The 14,998-nt window shown below is 34.4% G+C and overlaps 2 protein-coding genes across 12 annotated transcripts in view; one reads left to right on the top strand and one right to left on the bottom strand.

Annotated features, from left to right (window-relative positions):
* The window catches only part of LOC145260601 (uncharacterized), a 494,792-nt gene extending 490,794 nt beyond the window's left edge, over positions 1-3,998 (bottom strand). Inside the window, exon 1 of one of the 11 annotated variants that reach the window (XM_080118887.1) lies at positions 3,395-3,998. Coding sequence is in view for 2 of the 11 variants with exons in the window: in XM_080118894.1 (XP_079975020.1) it covers positions 3,395-3,399 (5 nt within the window). In the remaining 9 variants the exon portion in view is untranslated. Of the gene's footprint in view, positions 1-2,976; positions 3,200-3,394 lie in introns of those variants that run through there. The other 10 variants (XM_080118889.1, XM_080118891.1, XM_080118883.1 and 7 more) reach the window with 10 other exon arrangements.
* Positions 3,999-4,057: 59 nt separating this feature from the next.
* LOC145260602 (signal recognition particle 9 kDa protein-like) overlaps positions 4,058-14,998 on the top strand; it is a 69,676-nt gene continuing 58,735 nt past the window's right edge. Inside the window, exon 1 of the mRNA XM_080118895.1 lies at positions 4,058-4,201. Within this exon, the coding sequence (XP_079975021.1) occupies positions 4,130-4,201 (72 nt within the window). The 5' untranslated portion in view covers positions 4,058-4,129. The remainder of the gene's footprint in view (positions 4,202-14,998) is intronic.

The following is a 14,998-nucleotide window of genomic DNA, read 5'->3' on the forward strand; positions in this document are numbered from 1 at the left end:
CATTCTTAACATGTGGATTAGTGGGAGAGGCTTTTAATTATTCTGTACTTTCATCTAACAATTTAATAAACAAAAGAGCATAGAAGGTTGCGTGCTGAAATAACATTTAGAAACCCAGTCTTAACATAGGGAGGGGACTGTGTTTTGTAACTATTCTGTACTTTCACTTAATTTAGTAAACAAAAGATACCGTGAAATTTGAAATCCTATCTAAAAAAAAAAAATAGCACGATTCGTAAGTACCAAATAATCATTAAATTAACTTATAATTAAAATATCCCAGCTTATAATTCATATGTTTACATGAAAATTTAAGTATGTAGGTACTGTCGAAAATATTGGTAAAATTTAGAGTAGTAACTTCGAAAGAAAAAAAAAACAGATACGTTGGATTATTCGAGAATTTAAGAATCCGAAATAGTCTGTTCCTGATTTTGTTAAGTATTTTGATTTTTAAGTTAAAGATTTTTCCCCCTAAATCTTCCAAAATTTGGATCTTATTGCGATTACTAGATACAGATAACGTATTGTGAAGAAAAAAAAAGGGGGGGGGGGATAAATAGATGTTTTTCTCAGAGACTAAACTAGCCAAATCGGTTGACAAGAAATGACCAGGTGAAAGAACACCCAGTACCCGTCCTATGTCTAATTGCATATATATATATATATATATATATATATATATATATATATATATGCATACAAACATTTGCCATTGTTGCATTTTTAAAATAAAGGAGTTAAAGAATACTAAACTTGCTGCTTCAATGCAGATATTAATGTAAATAAAAACGTCTTTTTGAAAGCTCTTTCTATCAATGATAAATACGGAGACATAAAAAAAAACATCAAGCCATCATAAAAGAAATATTTACAATATTGTTAATTAAAACGAAACGAATTCTTATCAACATGTGTGAACTTTTTTATATGTAAAAAAAAAAAATCGAAAAACAGATGGGTTTATTAATGGATGAACAAACGGAACAAGAAACAAACGGAAAAGAAACAGAAAAGATTATATAACACACACACAAAAAAAAAGAAAATAAAATAAAATAGAAATAAAGTTATTCTCTTTAATAAAGAAAATAGAAATGTTTGTAAAATAAATACACTTTTCCTGAACCAATCAATTTTACTTTTTATGGATTTTAAAGTATTTTTTGATAAAACATGAGAAATACAACGCTCCTTGCTAGAAAAATGCATAAAGTGCATTTTAACACGAGCAGCCGGCGTGGAGATTTAATAATAAAAATAACAGCTTGATTCAGTTGTTTTTTTTAGGGGTTAAGGGAAATTAATAGTCGCCCTTAAAGATTAACCAGTAAATAAACTTTATCTTACATATTATCGACATGCCATGTTTATTATTTTTTTATAATCATTTTGCGTGAGGGGGTGTTTTGTTTTTGTTGTTTTGCCTTATATATATATATATATATATATATATATATATATATATATATATATATATAAAGAGAGAGATAAATATATATTAATTTTGATCCTTGAATCTCAGTAATAGTTTTCCTTTTTATTTTTTCTAAAAAAGGGGCACATACAAAAAGGATTTTTTTTTTAATTTAAAACTTTTCTCTAATTGTAAAAGAAAAAAAACCGAAAAAGAGACGGAAAAACAGGGGTCGAATTTATAGCATTCGAGTCATTCTAGACTTCGCATTTTTAAGGGGGTTGGTCATATAATGGGGGATGAATTCGAAATCTGTCGACTACAACGAACATATCCCCCACTTTGTGGTCATTTGAGTATAATAATAATTATTATTATTATGATGATGAATGAATGAATGAATCAGACGGGCTAAGCGTTTGTTTTGGGTTTATTTTATTTCTTGATATGTTGCAAAAACTAGACATGGAAATGCTTGTATACTCCCAAATAAACAGATACAAAACAAGTAAAATACGGACATCGACATATTAAGGAAAAGAAAGGAATATAAAGCAGGCGAGGGTGTAATAATGAACAGGAAATCAATGTATAGGATTATTAAAACACAGTAGTAAAAGGGTATCGATCTATTTTAATTTGGGTACGACATATTATAGCGCGCATATATACATATATCTTTGCGCTTTCTTCCATAAGACTAGATTTCCGTAAAATAATTAATAGCAGAAACCGGAATGAATCATTTATCAACCAGAACATAAGATAATATATCGGTACTAGTGCACTTATTGATCCGTGCTGAAATAACGTTATTATTTAAAAAGTCATTCTTAATTCTTAGAGGGGAGGGTGTTTTTATACCTATTCTATACTTTAACCTTACAATTGAATAATAATAATAATAATAAAAAAACATATCATAAAATTGTACCTATTTACTATGCCTCCCCACGGGACAGAGTTAGACACCAGGGTCGTTTTTTAACGTGGAGAAAAGGTACAAAAATAAAAATTGTCTCAGTCGTGAAGGATTTCTCCTCCACTGAAAGAGAACAAGAAATAGAAGTGCAGCAAAAAACTGCAGCATCTGAAGAACAGATACTACACTTTGATCTTGACCAAAAGTTGGAAATACGATTTAAAAAAAATAGCGCGGATCAGTAAGTGCACTAGCGCCAATAAATCTGTTGGTCAGGTCTCTTAGGTATACAAATGAAAAAGCTGTAAAGATCGCAGGTAGATTATGTAGGTGTGTGTTTACCTACCGAGTGTGCCCACAATAAACTTAATTCACTTTAAAAAAATAAAATAAAATGTCAAAATCTATTCGCAAAAGAGTTTTTTTTTTTTTTTTTTTTTAACAAGCACCAGATTGTTCAAAATTAAAAGGTTTAATTAAAGCGGTAAAAGAAAAGGGTTTCGGGTCTACTTCACCATTGATGTTCGCCTGTTGTCAAAAAACAAAAAGACATCAGTTGAAGATATTCAATGTTTTTTTTTTTTTTTTCTTCTCTCAACAAGACCAGAGATAAATTGAATATTATTTATTTTTTTACCTGTCTCCCACAACAGCAAGGTTAGTCATGATGGCAGTTTATAAGGAATTCCGCTCCCCTTAAATAGAGAACACTGGATGGGTGCAGAATTTGCCGTGATCGGACCCGTCAGCATTCCCCGGTTGAGCCAACTCAGGTAACCGGCATTAAACCAATCACCCCCTTCCAAGTGAGGAGGTCACGCTTGGGAGGATGACCTCCTCGAACGGAACATTATGTTTCCGATTTTTACATTTGTAAGAAAAGATCGACGGATAACGGCAGTGATTATCACTAAAATGTATCTTTATAACAAAACAAATATTTTTGTTTTTCTTAGATCCTCAGCAATTGAATAAAAAAGTTAACAAAACTATTGATATAATTATAAATAGGTAAGAAATTAAATATATATAGTGTACATAATAAATTTACTTACCACATGCTTAGGGGAAGGGGGTCCCTGCGCTGATAAATATAATTTTTTTTTTTTTTTTTTTTTCAGAAACAGCGTGTATACACACACAATGTTGTGTATAAGAAAAGAAGAGAAATATACAATTCTCTTGTCTGGAGGCTTTTTTTTTTTTTTTTTAAATCACCACACGGAATCTTTTAAAGAACAAAATCAAGACAATGCTTCTCTCCTGTAATTTCTCAATGTGGGTTCCCTTTCAAGATTCGAAAACATCTAATTTGAAATCGGCTGGACAGCTCGAACGTAGATCCGTGTTATTTTATTATTATTTATCTGTTACGGTCGTCATTCACCACTCCTCTCCTCGATGTAATTCTTTATGTAGTTTTCCGCAGTCCTGACGCCATGTTGACAGCAATGTTCTATTTGATGTAATAGCCCGAATGACTCACTGCTCGAGTATTACAAGATCACGTTGGCGTGAAAGAAATCACTAATAAATATAAATCCTACATTATTTGAATGCAATTTTAAAAAATAAGACTATATTTACTATTTTTAACTTTAAACTTTGATTCAATAATTTATTTGAATATCGCCATAATTGACCAATCGTGAAGTGGATGTTTCATTTGCTGCGTTATAGCTACCGTTCATTACAATTACACAAAACTACACTTAAGGACTTAATGTGCCTTTATTTTTTCGGTTCCCTAAAGTTATTAATCAAAAAATTGTAATTTAGCAGGAAGAAACATGACTTACATACCAAATTGGGAAGAATTTGCTAAAGCTGCAGAGAGAATATATTTAACAGATCCTATGAACGTGAGTAGTTTTTTTTTTTTTTTCTTAATTCGGTCTCGGACTAATCGCTTTTTTCCTTCGGCAACTTTCTTGCCATCTGGCATGGTTTTACTGCCATTAATTTAATTTTTTATTCTCCGTACTTTTTGGGGGCCAATATAAACTCTTCACCTGCAGATATTGTTTATATAGAAGATACTTTCTTCTACAGGTTCCAAATGCCGACAATGTGTCTGCTCCAGTGCTCCACCTGTTAAACTCGCACGTGAAATTCAACGACCAGTTTGTGTACATGTGGCACTTCCAATTCTCGATAAGGGAATGTTCCTAAACAAAAAAAAAATAAATGCTTTTAATCCCATGCGTTTTTGAAGCCCCCCCCCCTTCAATTACTCAAACGTGAAAGCCCGATTAATGTTTTAAAATCATTTAAGTTCACAATGATGAAACTAATGTTCACTCGGTGCTCTCTATTAATCGACAGATTGCCTTTTCTTTTTCTTTTTTTTTCTTATTTTGGTGCTAATGCACTTACTGATCCGCGCTATTTAAATCGTACTTCCAAGTTTAAATAAAGTTTTATGATATATTTTTTTTTATTCAGTTGTAAGGTTAAAAGTACAGAATAAGTACAAAACACCCTCTCCTCCCCATGTTAAGAATGGCTTTTTAAATTATAACGTTATTTCAGCACGGATCAATAAGTGAATGAGTACCCTTTTTTTCTTCTTGGTTTTAAGCAAAAACAACAGTACTTAATTGTCATGTCGAAAATAGGGTGCTAATGCATTTTTGGTGCCGCGGCCGCGCTATTTTTAAATAGTTTTTTTCGGATTAAATTCAAATTTCACGATCTTTATTATTAAATTGTTAGGTAAGCACATTCATGTTAAGAATTACGGTACTCCTTGGGCGTTGAGTTCCATGGCGACCAGCAGAAAAAAATCGATAAAAGTCATTTAAAAATCCAATGCCTGTAAAAGTGAGACATTATTAATAAATGTTTAGTAACTTTTTTTCTTTTAATATTCATAAAGAGTAAAACGTTTTTTCAAAATAAATAAATAAACAATGTGACAAATAATCGTTACGTGCGCATGCGTCAGGAAGGGAGCGACGTTTGTTTTTTTTTCTGCTGGTAGCCATGGAACTCAACGCCCAAGGAGTACCAGAATTACTTTCAAGATAATAACGTTATTTCAGCTCGGTACCAAAAATGCACAAGTACCGAAAATAGTAATATATCCAAAAATTTGGAAAATTCGAGTGAAAGATTATAGGTAAAAGTAATTTTGTGTTTGTATTACTGTACACATAGATTCGAAAGTTGTCAAAAAAACAAATATATAACAAATGTTATCAAAGGCAAGATAAGTTACTTTTCTACCTAACGATATGTTGTTAGTGTTGTTATTTAATGTAACATGTTTATTCAGCTCGAAAAAAGTGTTTACCGATGTATTGGAAAATTAAAAATGGCGCCCGACTCTCTCTTTGACACGGTAAGTTTGGGAAAAGTAGTTAAAAATAAAACTAGACAAAATACTGTTAAAAACCCACCGAATATATGTCAGCCCATATGTCACGGTAACATATATTGAGCAAGTTTCTGACAGTATTTTGTCCAGTTTTTTATTTTTAACTCCTTTTCCCAAACTTAGCGTGTCAAAGAGTCGGACGTAATTTTTAAATTTCCAATACATCGGTAAACATTGTATGTTTTTCGAGCTGAATAAACATGTTACATTAAATAAAAACACTAAACATTCAGTTAGGTAGAAAAGTAACTTATCTTGCCTTTGATAACATTTATTTGTTATGCTTTTTGACAGCTTTTTTGTAATCCGTGTACAGTAATACAAACTCGTAATTTTGATGGAAAATTGGGAAATTACATTTTCCCTTGATGTAAGCACTTTGAAGATTGCGAATACAGGGAACATGCTTATCTCCATTTTCTCCAGTGTAATGGCTGACATACTCTTTTAGCCTTATATAGCGATAGACTTGACGTTTCTGAATTTTTGAGATGATTGGTTATTCATATTATTTGGATTCATCCACGAGTCCTTGCGCAGTGATTAGAGTATTTGTAAAAGTCAATTGTAAGAAGTGACCTTCTCTGGAAGGTTCCATCCTCAGTGTGGACGGCCGAATTACTTAGGACCTCTATCCAGTTATGGCTGACGGAACAAGGCATGCTACCCCTGTGAAGTAAATAAAGGGTTCTGCTCGAAATTCCGTCCAAATTCCCGAGTTGGACCAAGATACACCTGAAGAAGGTCAGAGGTTACATCGACTGAAACGTTATGAAAATCAGACTCAAGATGAGAACAGTAGTCCGATGAATCCAAATAATACGATCGATAGACTTTTCTTTTTTACTGTCAACTCTATCTTAACAAGCACCATTCATTCAAGTGGCATAAAAAAAATCGAGTATATAAATTAAGATGCGACTATCATGCCATGTTCGAGTCCAGTTCTTTTCATAGAACTTCTTTGATCAAACAGACACTTGACCTTGTGTCTAACCGCTTCAGAGAAGAGGTAGATAAAATGAACTCAGGAATTGCGGTCAAAAATATTTATATATGATAAACGTATCGTGCAGTTTTAATGCTTTTATTTCCCAGACATTTGTTTGAGCATTGTACAGACCCACCTTTCTCCAATATTTATAAACTTAATTTAAAGAGAGCTTGTCAGCTACCATTTAATTTTGTTAGTGATTCTTAAATGAAAAAGAAAAATTGAATGAAAGTTCAGAATAGTTAACAATCCAGAATATACTAATCATAGTTTTTACACGTTAAACATGTATGGGTTGATAGAGAATTTAATTCTACTCTGTTGCTATAAATTAGTAATATTAATTTTTATTTATGTACTGTTCTGGGTACATAAACACATGTGAAATACGGCAGTTATAAATAGGAATTACTTGTGGGAAAATATTGATGCCTACTGAAATTTACAGAAAATAATGCAGTAGAATTTTGATTAACAATTACCAATGCGCAAGTACCGATTTCATGCTTGAATTATGCCAATCTTGTCTAAGATTCTCTTCAAGTAAAAACATTTGACTTATCTCCCTTGAATCGGTGATAATGGTGCCATTCTCGGACATAGGATAATATTTGAATTTATTGAATAATACAAAAAAATACTGGATTAATTTTCGTAAATTTACTGTACGTTAATGTTCATGTTATTTTAACTGCCATATTTTTGGCGGTTATGTACAAAAGTACACTTTTACCGAAAATGCTATTTAAAATCATAGTTTACACTCTTACTAACTAGATTTGTTTTATTGCAACCAGTTAAAAAATCAGTGCTTCTACAAAATTTGAACCGAACCAAACCGACTTTGCTGAACCTTAAACTTTTTTTTTTCCTGTACAAAAATAGCCACAAGTGTTAACATAAGAAATTACACTTAATATCCGCAAAACTACTACGTTAAATTTAAATGCGATATTCATTTTCAGCATACCCGAAAACCTATAAAAGTCCTCATTTTAAAGGTAATTGTTAAGGTGAAAAGTAAAAATTTACCCCCCAAAATAGGAGGTTATGTTCAAATTCTGTAGAGATGCAAAAAATCTTTGGTTCTAGACTTGTATAATTAATGTAATGACTTTTATGTTAGAATTTTTCGATTTATGGATTTTCAGTTTTACATAGTCGCCAATAAAGTAAATGTGGTATTATAATCACTGCTTTAAGAGAATTTATGGATTGAGCAGGAAATTAATATGTTGATTATCTCCCCCTGAGAAAACAAGTGAAATTTTAATCCCTGATTGCCTCTTCACAGCGACAACGTCAGAGACATGGTCAGTTTTAAGGTAGTAAAAGTCCACCTTCTCAATAACAGACACTCTGGATTAGCACAAAAATCAAAATTGCCTCAGTCTTAGAGGATTTCTTCCTTTTACCAAAGGTCAAAAAGTAGTATTTTAGTTGATGCAAGAGTTATACAAATTTACAATTCGAATCAATTTTGAATGAATCCTTTGTTTCTCATATGAAAAAAGGATTAAAATGCTCACGATTTAATAAAGATTTTATCTTGAAATATATTATAAAATACAGTGTAGAAGTTGTGATTAAATAAGATATACTAAAAAAAATTTTTTTTTTTTTTTTTTTTTTCAAATATCACTTTGTTGTCCTCCTCAAAACTGACATATTTCCAATTCTTGCATTGTAATAGCTTCTTATGACTTTAAATAATAAAAAAAAAAAACAGTTAAAATTTGATTTAATCCACATTGTAAGGCAATAATAAAGGATTTTAAATAATTTGTCTTCACAGAGAAGCTTAAAAAAAAACAAAAAATGTACACTTTCTGTTTATATATTTACATGACAGATGGGCTCTCTTAGTTCTCCGTGAATTTCTACTTAAAGCCTTTAGCATCTAATATACTGTAGAGTGAATAGCGTTCAAAGACCAAAATTTTAGCAAGGATGGTGCAGACAGCAATGACAAAATTAAGACCAATGTGGAATGACAAAACTATCATTCTGTCAAGTTGAAACTACTTTGTGCATTAGTCCTGTCAATCTTTTTTAAATGCATGTGAAACATGGACATTAAACTGTAGAACTGCAAAGAAGCATTTAAATTTAGAAAATTACCTAGTATCTCATACATGGATCAAATCACAAATGATGCAGTGTATACGATTGCTATCTTGCACACGAAGCATTTTAAACGTATTTATATTCCTCTCCCTGTGAAAAATATGACACTAGGGTTGGAAAGTGGGGTTAAAAAGTCAGCGCTCCAGGGGAGCTTCTTACAGTGAGAAGACAAAGCCTGGGAGAATAGGCCTCCTAGAACTGCACAAAATCAGCATTATATCGCAATCAACAGGTAACAGGTCATTATCAGAATGGTCTGTTGATTTTGGAGCCAATTCCCAAAGAACTGCTACCATTTAAAAAAAAAAAAAAAAAAAGCTTTCATGGTATAGGCATGTGACGAGTGCCAGTAATCTTTCGAAGACAATTATCCAGGGGCCAGTGCAGGGTGAAAAAAGAAAGGGCAGGCAGAGAAAGAAATAGACAACATTGTGGAGTGGACGGGAGAGAGCTTTGTCATGACACAGACCTTTGTTCACAACCGACAGATGAAGTCAGCTGGTATAATACTCCTGGACTTATGAAATTTTACTAAAGAATTAAAGATGACTCCCTAATAATAATTTACTTCAATACGAACAGAAGTGGCTTCTTTCTACCATGCTAAAAGGTTACTCACACCTGAGAGTATCCTGTACCTCTACACGGCCATGGTTCACCCATGCATGCAGTATTGTTGCCACGTTTGGGCTGGTGCATCTGCTACTAGTCTCTCGCTCCTAGACAGGGTTAAAAAAAGTCGCTAACCTAATAGGTTCTGAACTATCAATTTAACTACAACCTCTCTCTCATTGCTGAAACGTAGCATCCTAATGCCTGTTTTACAAGTATTCTAATAGTAATGAACTCGAAGCACTAGTACCTCCTCAATGACAAAACCCTCGACAAACCCGACAGACAGTAAAATCCCATCCTTACACCCTAGATGCCATAAAGCCTTCTTTACTCGAATAGCTTTTTCCCTCAAACTCCTGCACTTTGGAATTCCCTCCCTAACCCGTGCTTCCTGACTATACTAACATGCAGAAATTGAAGTGTAATGTGAACATACATCTCACTGCCCAACTCTTTAAATAGTAACCATTGCAAATCTGGTCCTAAATAATAGCCCCTCACAACTAAGTGGCCCTGTACCTTGTTTTGGGGGAAATGATAATTAAAAAAAAAAAAAAAAAACATAGTGAAGACATTGATCCAGATGAGATAAATAATGGCCAGACAACTCCTGCCAACAAGAAAAAGAAACTATGAAATACATGAGGAAACTACAAAATGAATGGAACACGGTGTATTATGACAATAAAAGTGCTTTTATTTAATAGAAATTAATGTCTAGGAAGGAGCTGCTGGAAGAGATGATAATGTTGCTGCAGGCAGCATTGGAAACTGCTGCTCGTCAATGAGGGTGGGATCACTACTATTGATTGTAGATAGGGAAAGAAAATTTGGCTTATTGTAGTGTATGACAATGATGATCCATACAGTATTCTTTGGTATGTACCACTGGTTATTTTCCTTGGTGTTTAGAATAGAGTTGCTGCAGATAGAATGAGAGTAGCTGTTGATGACTAATGCTGCTGAGGTAGTGCAAATGAGATGATGATAGCAAGCAAGAGATAGCTGCTGCTGCTAGCTATAAAAGAATAGGATTGTAATAGGTGATCATAATGACAGTATCTGTAGTATTGCTGCAGCTTCTCCTAGTATAGTTTACACACTATCAGACAGGAACTTCTGTCATCGTCATCATAGGAAAAGCGTTGCTGTGATAATGCACCATGTCTTAGGAAGAAGTTGCTGGCAAACGCACCTTTTTTATATGGTTTGCCAACTGCTGCTGATATTGATGCCTCCAACGCTTGATTGGTCAGCAGCAAAGAAAGATGCACACAGAGACTAAATTGTATCAATCTTTGCCACATGTGCAGATCAGTATCCAGTTTTATTAGGAATATCTGCAAACAAGGCACATCATCTCCCTTTTAAAGAGCTTGTGAATATTTTTAATTGTGTATCACCAATTCAATTTAAGTCATAAGAAAATGTTTGGTAGAATTTCTAAGACAATCATTATTATGGATTGGCTCTTTAGAGGTTGTGATTAACATATCAATATCAATGGTTACTTATGTTGAATTATGGAATCAGAAGCAAAGTTCCTGTTTACCAATCTATTATGTTCACTTCCCTTGAATGAATCTATAACCCCCTTCCTCCAATAATGGACACGTTGAAATGCTCAGAAGAGTGTCACTTACAACCAGATTAATCTAGTATTTTATTTGTTATGCTACGGGTCTGACAAAGATTCTTGAGTTCACCAAGATACACCTGAAGAAGGTCGGAGTTTACATCAAGATGAGAACAGTAGTCCAAATAATCCAGATTATACTTGGTTTTTTTATTGAACTAGCCTGGGTGCCCGGCGTTGCCCGGGTGTTTGTAAATTGTAGGTATGTGTTGGGCAAGAAAAAATAAGTGGTAGTAGGCAGACAGGCAGGCTCGAACTCGCGATGCGAAGACAGAAAAGTGAAAGAAAATCTGACATCTTATTGCTACGCCATGATGCGACTGGAAGGGTAAAGAGTTCAAATTTAGCAATGCCAACCATTACGCCGTAGCGGATAGCGAAATGAATGAGTAAATCTGGCTGTAGGCCAGTTAAGCTTTCAGCTTTCTGCCGTATTTGTTTCCACACAATGTTTGAAAACCAGCTCCTCCCAAAAAGGGGGGAGGGAGCTCTGGCAGTGTCCAAATGAATAGCAATTGTCTGATATGAAGGGTTTTCCCCATATTGATCAAAGTTAATTGCCTTCAAGACGTCCCGGTCCGAGAGAGCAAGATGCGTTTGCTTTGATCAGTTTCGTTTTATTTATACGAGAAAGGCAAACAAACACTGGAAACCACAAATTTTTTTTTTAAACTCGATCAAATAAAAGATAGATGATGTCCGTTCACAAATCTGAGATATTATGATCTAGGAAGTATAAGAAAACTTCTCCATAAATGTAACCGAAGCAAGAAGGTTGACGAAAAAGCCTTTCGTGGACATACACAAACGCTCGCGCCCATTTTGCCTTTTATATATTAGACTAGCCTGGGTTCCCGGCATTTCTCGGGTGTTTGGAAGTGTGTGTTGAGCAAAAGAAAAAAAAAAAAGTAGTAGGCAGGTTGGAACCAGTACCGTGAAGGAGGAAACAAATGTGAAAAAAAAAAAAAGTAACATCTTTGCTGTTGCGCCTAACGCCAAACTGAAAGTGAGATTAAGGCTAGTCAGTCAAAAAGACGATGGCTTTTGAAAATATCTATGAAAAAAGCGACCCCTCCCTGTAGAAAAGTGCCCAGTTGAGGGTGATGGAATTAATGTTTTTAACCAATTTTTCGTCTGAAGGGTTGCGCTTCAAAACGATACCGATTTTGTGAAAATCCGTCGCCTTTGTCAAAAGTTTTAGGAAGACATACATACATACAATTAAGCAGACAGGTGAGATTTATAGACTAGCGGGGGGAGGGCCTGGGTGTTTGGAGGTGTGTGTGGGGGGGATGAAAACAAATGTGATAAAATAAAAATAAAAAATCCAGGGAACATGATGAAAAAAAAGTTTTGGTAGGTAAGTAGGATCGAACCAGAAGCCTTGAGGCGAAGATGGAAAATAAAATTTGGAGAAACTTGACATGCTACCACTTGGCCAGCAAGGGAAAGTAACAGAAAAACGTTTGAATTTACTTAAGGATTAAAAACTGAATTGACAGGTGCGTGAATTTAATAAGGTCAAATATCATGGCATAGGAATCCTGCAGTAAACTTTTACTGTGAGGCAGTTTTTTTTGGGGTTTGTTTACCCAACTTTGGTTTCCCCAATATATTGGGGGGGGGAGCTCCCCATAAATGAATAGCAATTGTCTGATATAAGGGGTTTCCCCCCTGCATTGATCAAGCTTTATTGCTTTCTGAACATTCCTGGCACGAGGGCCGGGAACACTGCCTTCACTTTAGATTAGTTTCGCTTTTATACGAAAAAGCCGAATACGCACGAGGGGAGCTGAAATAGCAAGAATTTTGTAAAAGTCGACGTAAATAAATCTAGATGCGGTACACAGTATATAAAAAGTTCTAAAACGTAGCAGCCCCCCCCCCCACACACACACACATGAAAAAAAGCCTTTGCTGGACATACAAAAATGTGCACACACATTTTGTTTTATATATATATATATATATATATATAGATGACAGACTGACAATCGGGACAAATATCTTTTCCAACCAATCGGTCCCTCTGCTTAAGGCCCTGATGCCTCTCACTCCAACAGAAATATCAACAGAGACCAAACCAATCCCCTTCACTTATTTTGCTAGAAATATATATATATATATGTATATATAGAGAGAGAGATATTTCACCATTTGAGGTGGGTTACACAGCAAGGTCATTCGAGGGCTATTGGCGGTTTCATCTGTGGATATTAAAACCTGATTATGGTGTTTATTATCTGTTGTGGACATTAATTTTATAAGATTTCAAGTGGTTTGCAATCACATCATGGAATCTTACTGTCAAGATGCAATCACTATTTTTTTCAAGTAGGGAAATGAAATTTTTATGGAATTTAATCAAAATAGTATACACAATGTGCCTTCAATAAATTTCCAGATTTTTTTTATTTATGGGCACTTTTATTGATAGTACACACATTAATCTCGGTACTGTATCAAAGTAATCTCCTCCAGCTGCAATGCACTTATTGTACCATTCCAACAACTATTCCAAGACTCTATGGAAGTCCATCTTGGTCAAATGATCTGTGATAAGGATGGAGTTGTGGACTGGTGCATTGTCCTGGTGAAAATGTCACTGAACTGATTTGAAAAGTGCTGGCCTCTTCCAATGGAATCTCTTCCTGAACTCCCTTAAAACCTCAACATAGTATTCCTTGTTGACTGTCTGTCCAAAAGTCACAGGGAGCAAGGTCTGGACTATAGAGAGGATGAGGAGAACTGTCTTGATGCCAATCTTGATCAAATAGTTTGTTACAAAGATGGAGTTGTGGACTGGTGCATTGTCCTGGTGGAAATGCCACTGACCTAATTTCTTTCTGAACTCCCTTAAAACCTAAATATAGTATTTCTTGTTGTTGACTGTCTGTCCAGTGGGAACCCAGTGCATGTAGATCATGCCTGTGCTGTCAAAAAAAAGGAATCATCATAAGTTTCTGAATTAATTTGCTTTGTCTAGCCTTCTTGGGTCTGAGAGAGCCAACATGCTTCCACTGGGAACTCTGTTTCTTGACCTCAGCAGTAGATGTAGCTTTTATCGCAGGTCACCAGAGCATCAAGAATTCCAGGATCTGAATTGATCAGTTCGACCTCCTTCCTGCTGTCATGACAACGTCTTTCTTTCTAATCTTCCCTGAGCACTCTTGGGACAAACTTCAAGCAAATCTTCTAAATCTTCACTTCCTCACAAATAATTGTGTACAGTTCCCACACTGATATCAAACTGTGCACTTATTGTCTGTATAGACACACGACAGTCCTTATTCATGAAATTCTTTATTTGACCAATCAACTATGGTGTTCTGACTTCTTTATTCCTCCCACCCATCTCATCATTCCCAGCAGACTTTCTACCTTCCTTGAATCTCTTATGCCACTCAAAAACTTGTGCTCAATTCATGCAAGATGGTCCCAAAGCAGTCTGAAGCATTCCATACATTTCTGTGACATTTTTTCCAAGTTTAAAACAGAATTTTATTGCATATCATTCTTCTAACGTATCTTCATGTCCAAACTGCATTTTTGAAATTCATCAGCAATAACAATCCGGCTTTAGTAGCGTGTATTCAATTCCTGCTGTAGCTGTTCATTTGAATTTGAAATCATAAAAATTGGTCAGTCATCTCATAAGATGTATAGCAATAATATACTGAATTTTCAAGAGTCTACAACGATTTTAAATGCATGTCCAAAAAAAGTCTGGAAACGTATTTAAGGTACCTCATACTTAAAGTTTTAAGGGGCTATATGCTCATAGCCAACTAAAGGTATCCTTAGAGACATAAAACCACTTCTATTGTCTTCCCCGGTAAATTTTACATATGAATACACTTTTAGATTTGATGTACATTCTATAATCTTTCTTTCTATCGAGAATATAC

Source organism: Euprymna scolopes, chromosome 36, assembly GCF_053919585.1.
Source record: "Euprymna scolopes isolate OS-2025 chromosome 36, ASM5391958v1, whole genome shotgun sequence".
NCBI classification, from domain to species: domain Eukaryota; kingdom Metazoa; phylum Mollusca; class Cephalopoda; order Sepiida; family Sepiolidae; genus Euprymna; species Euprymna scolopes.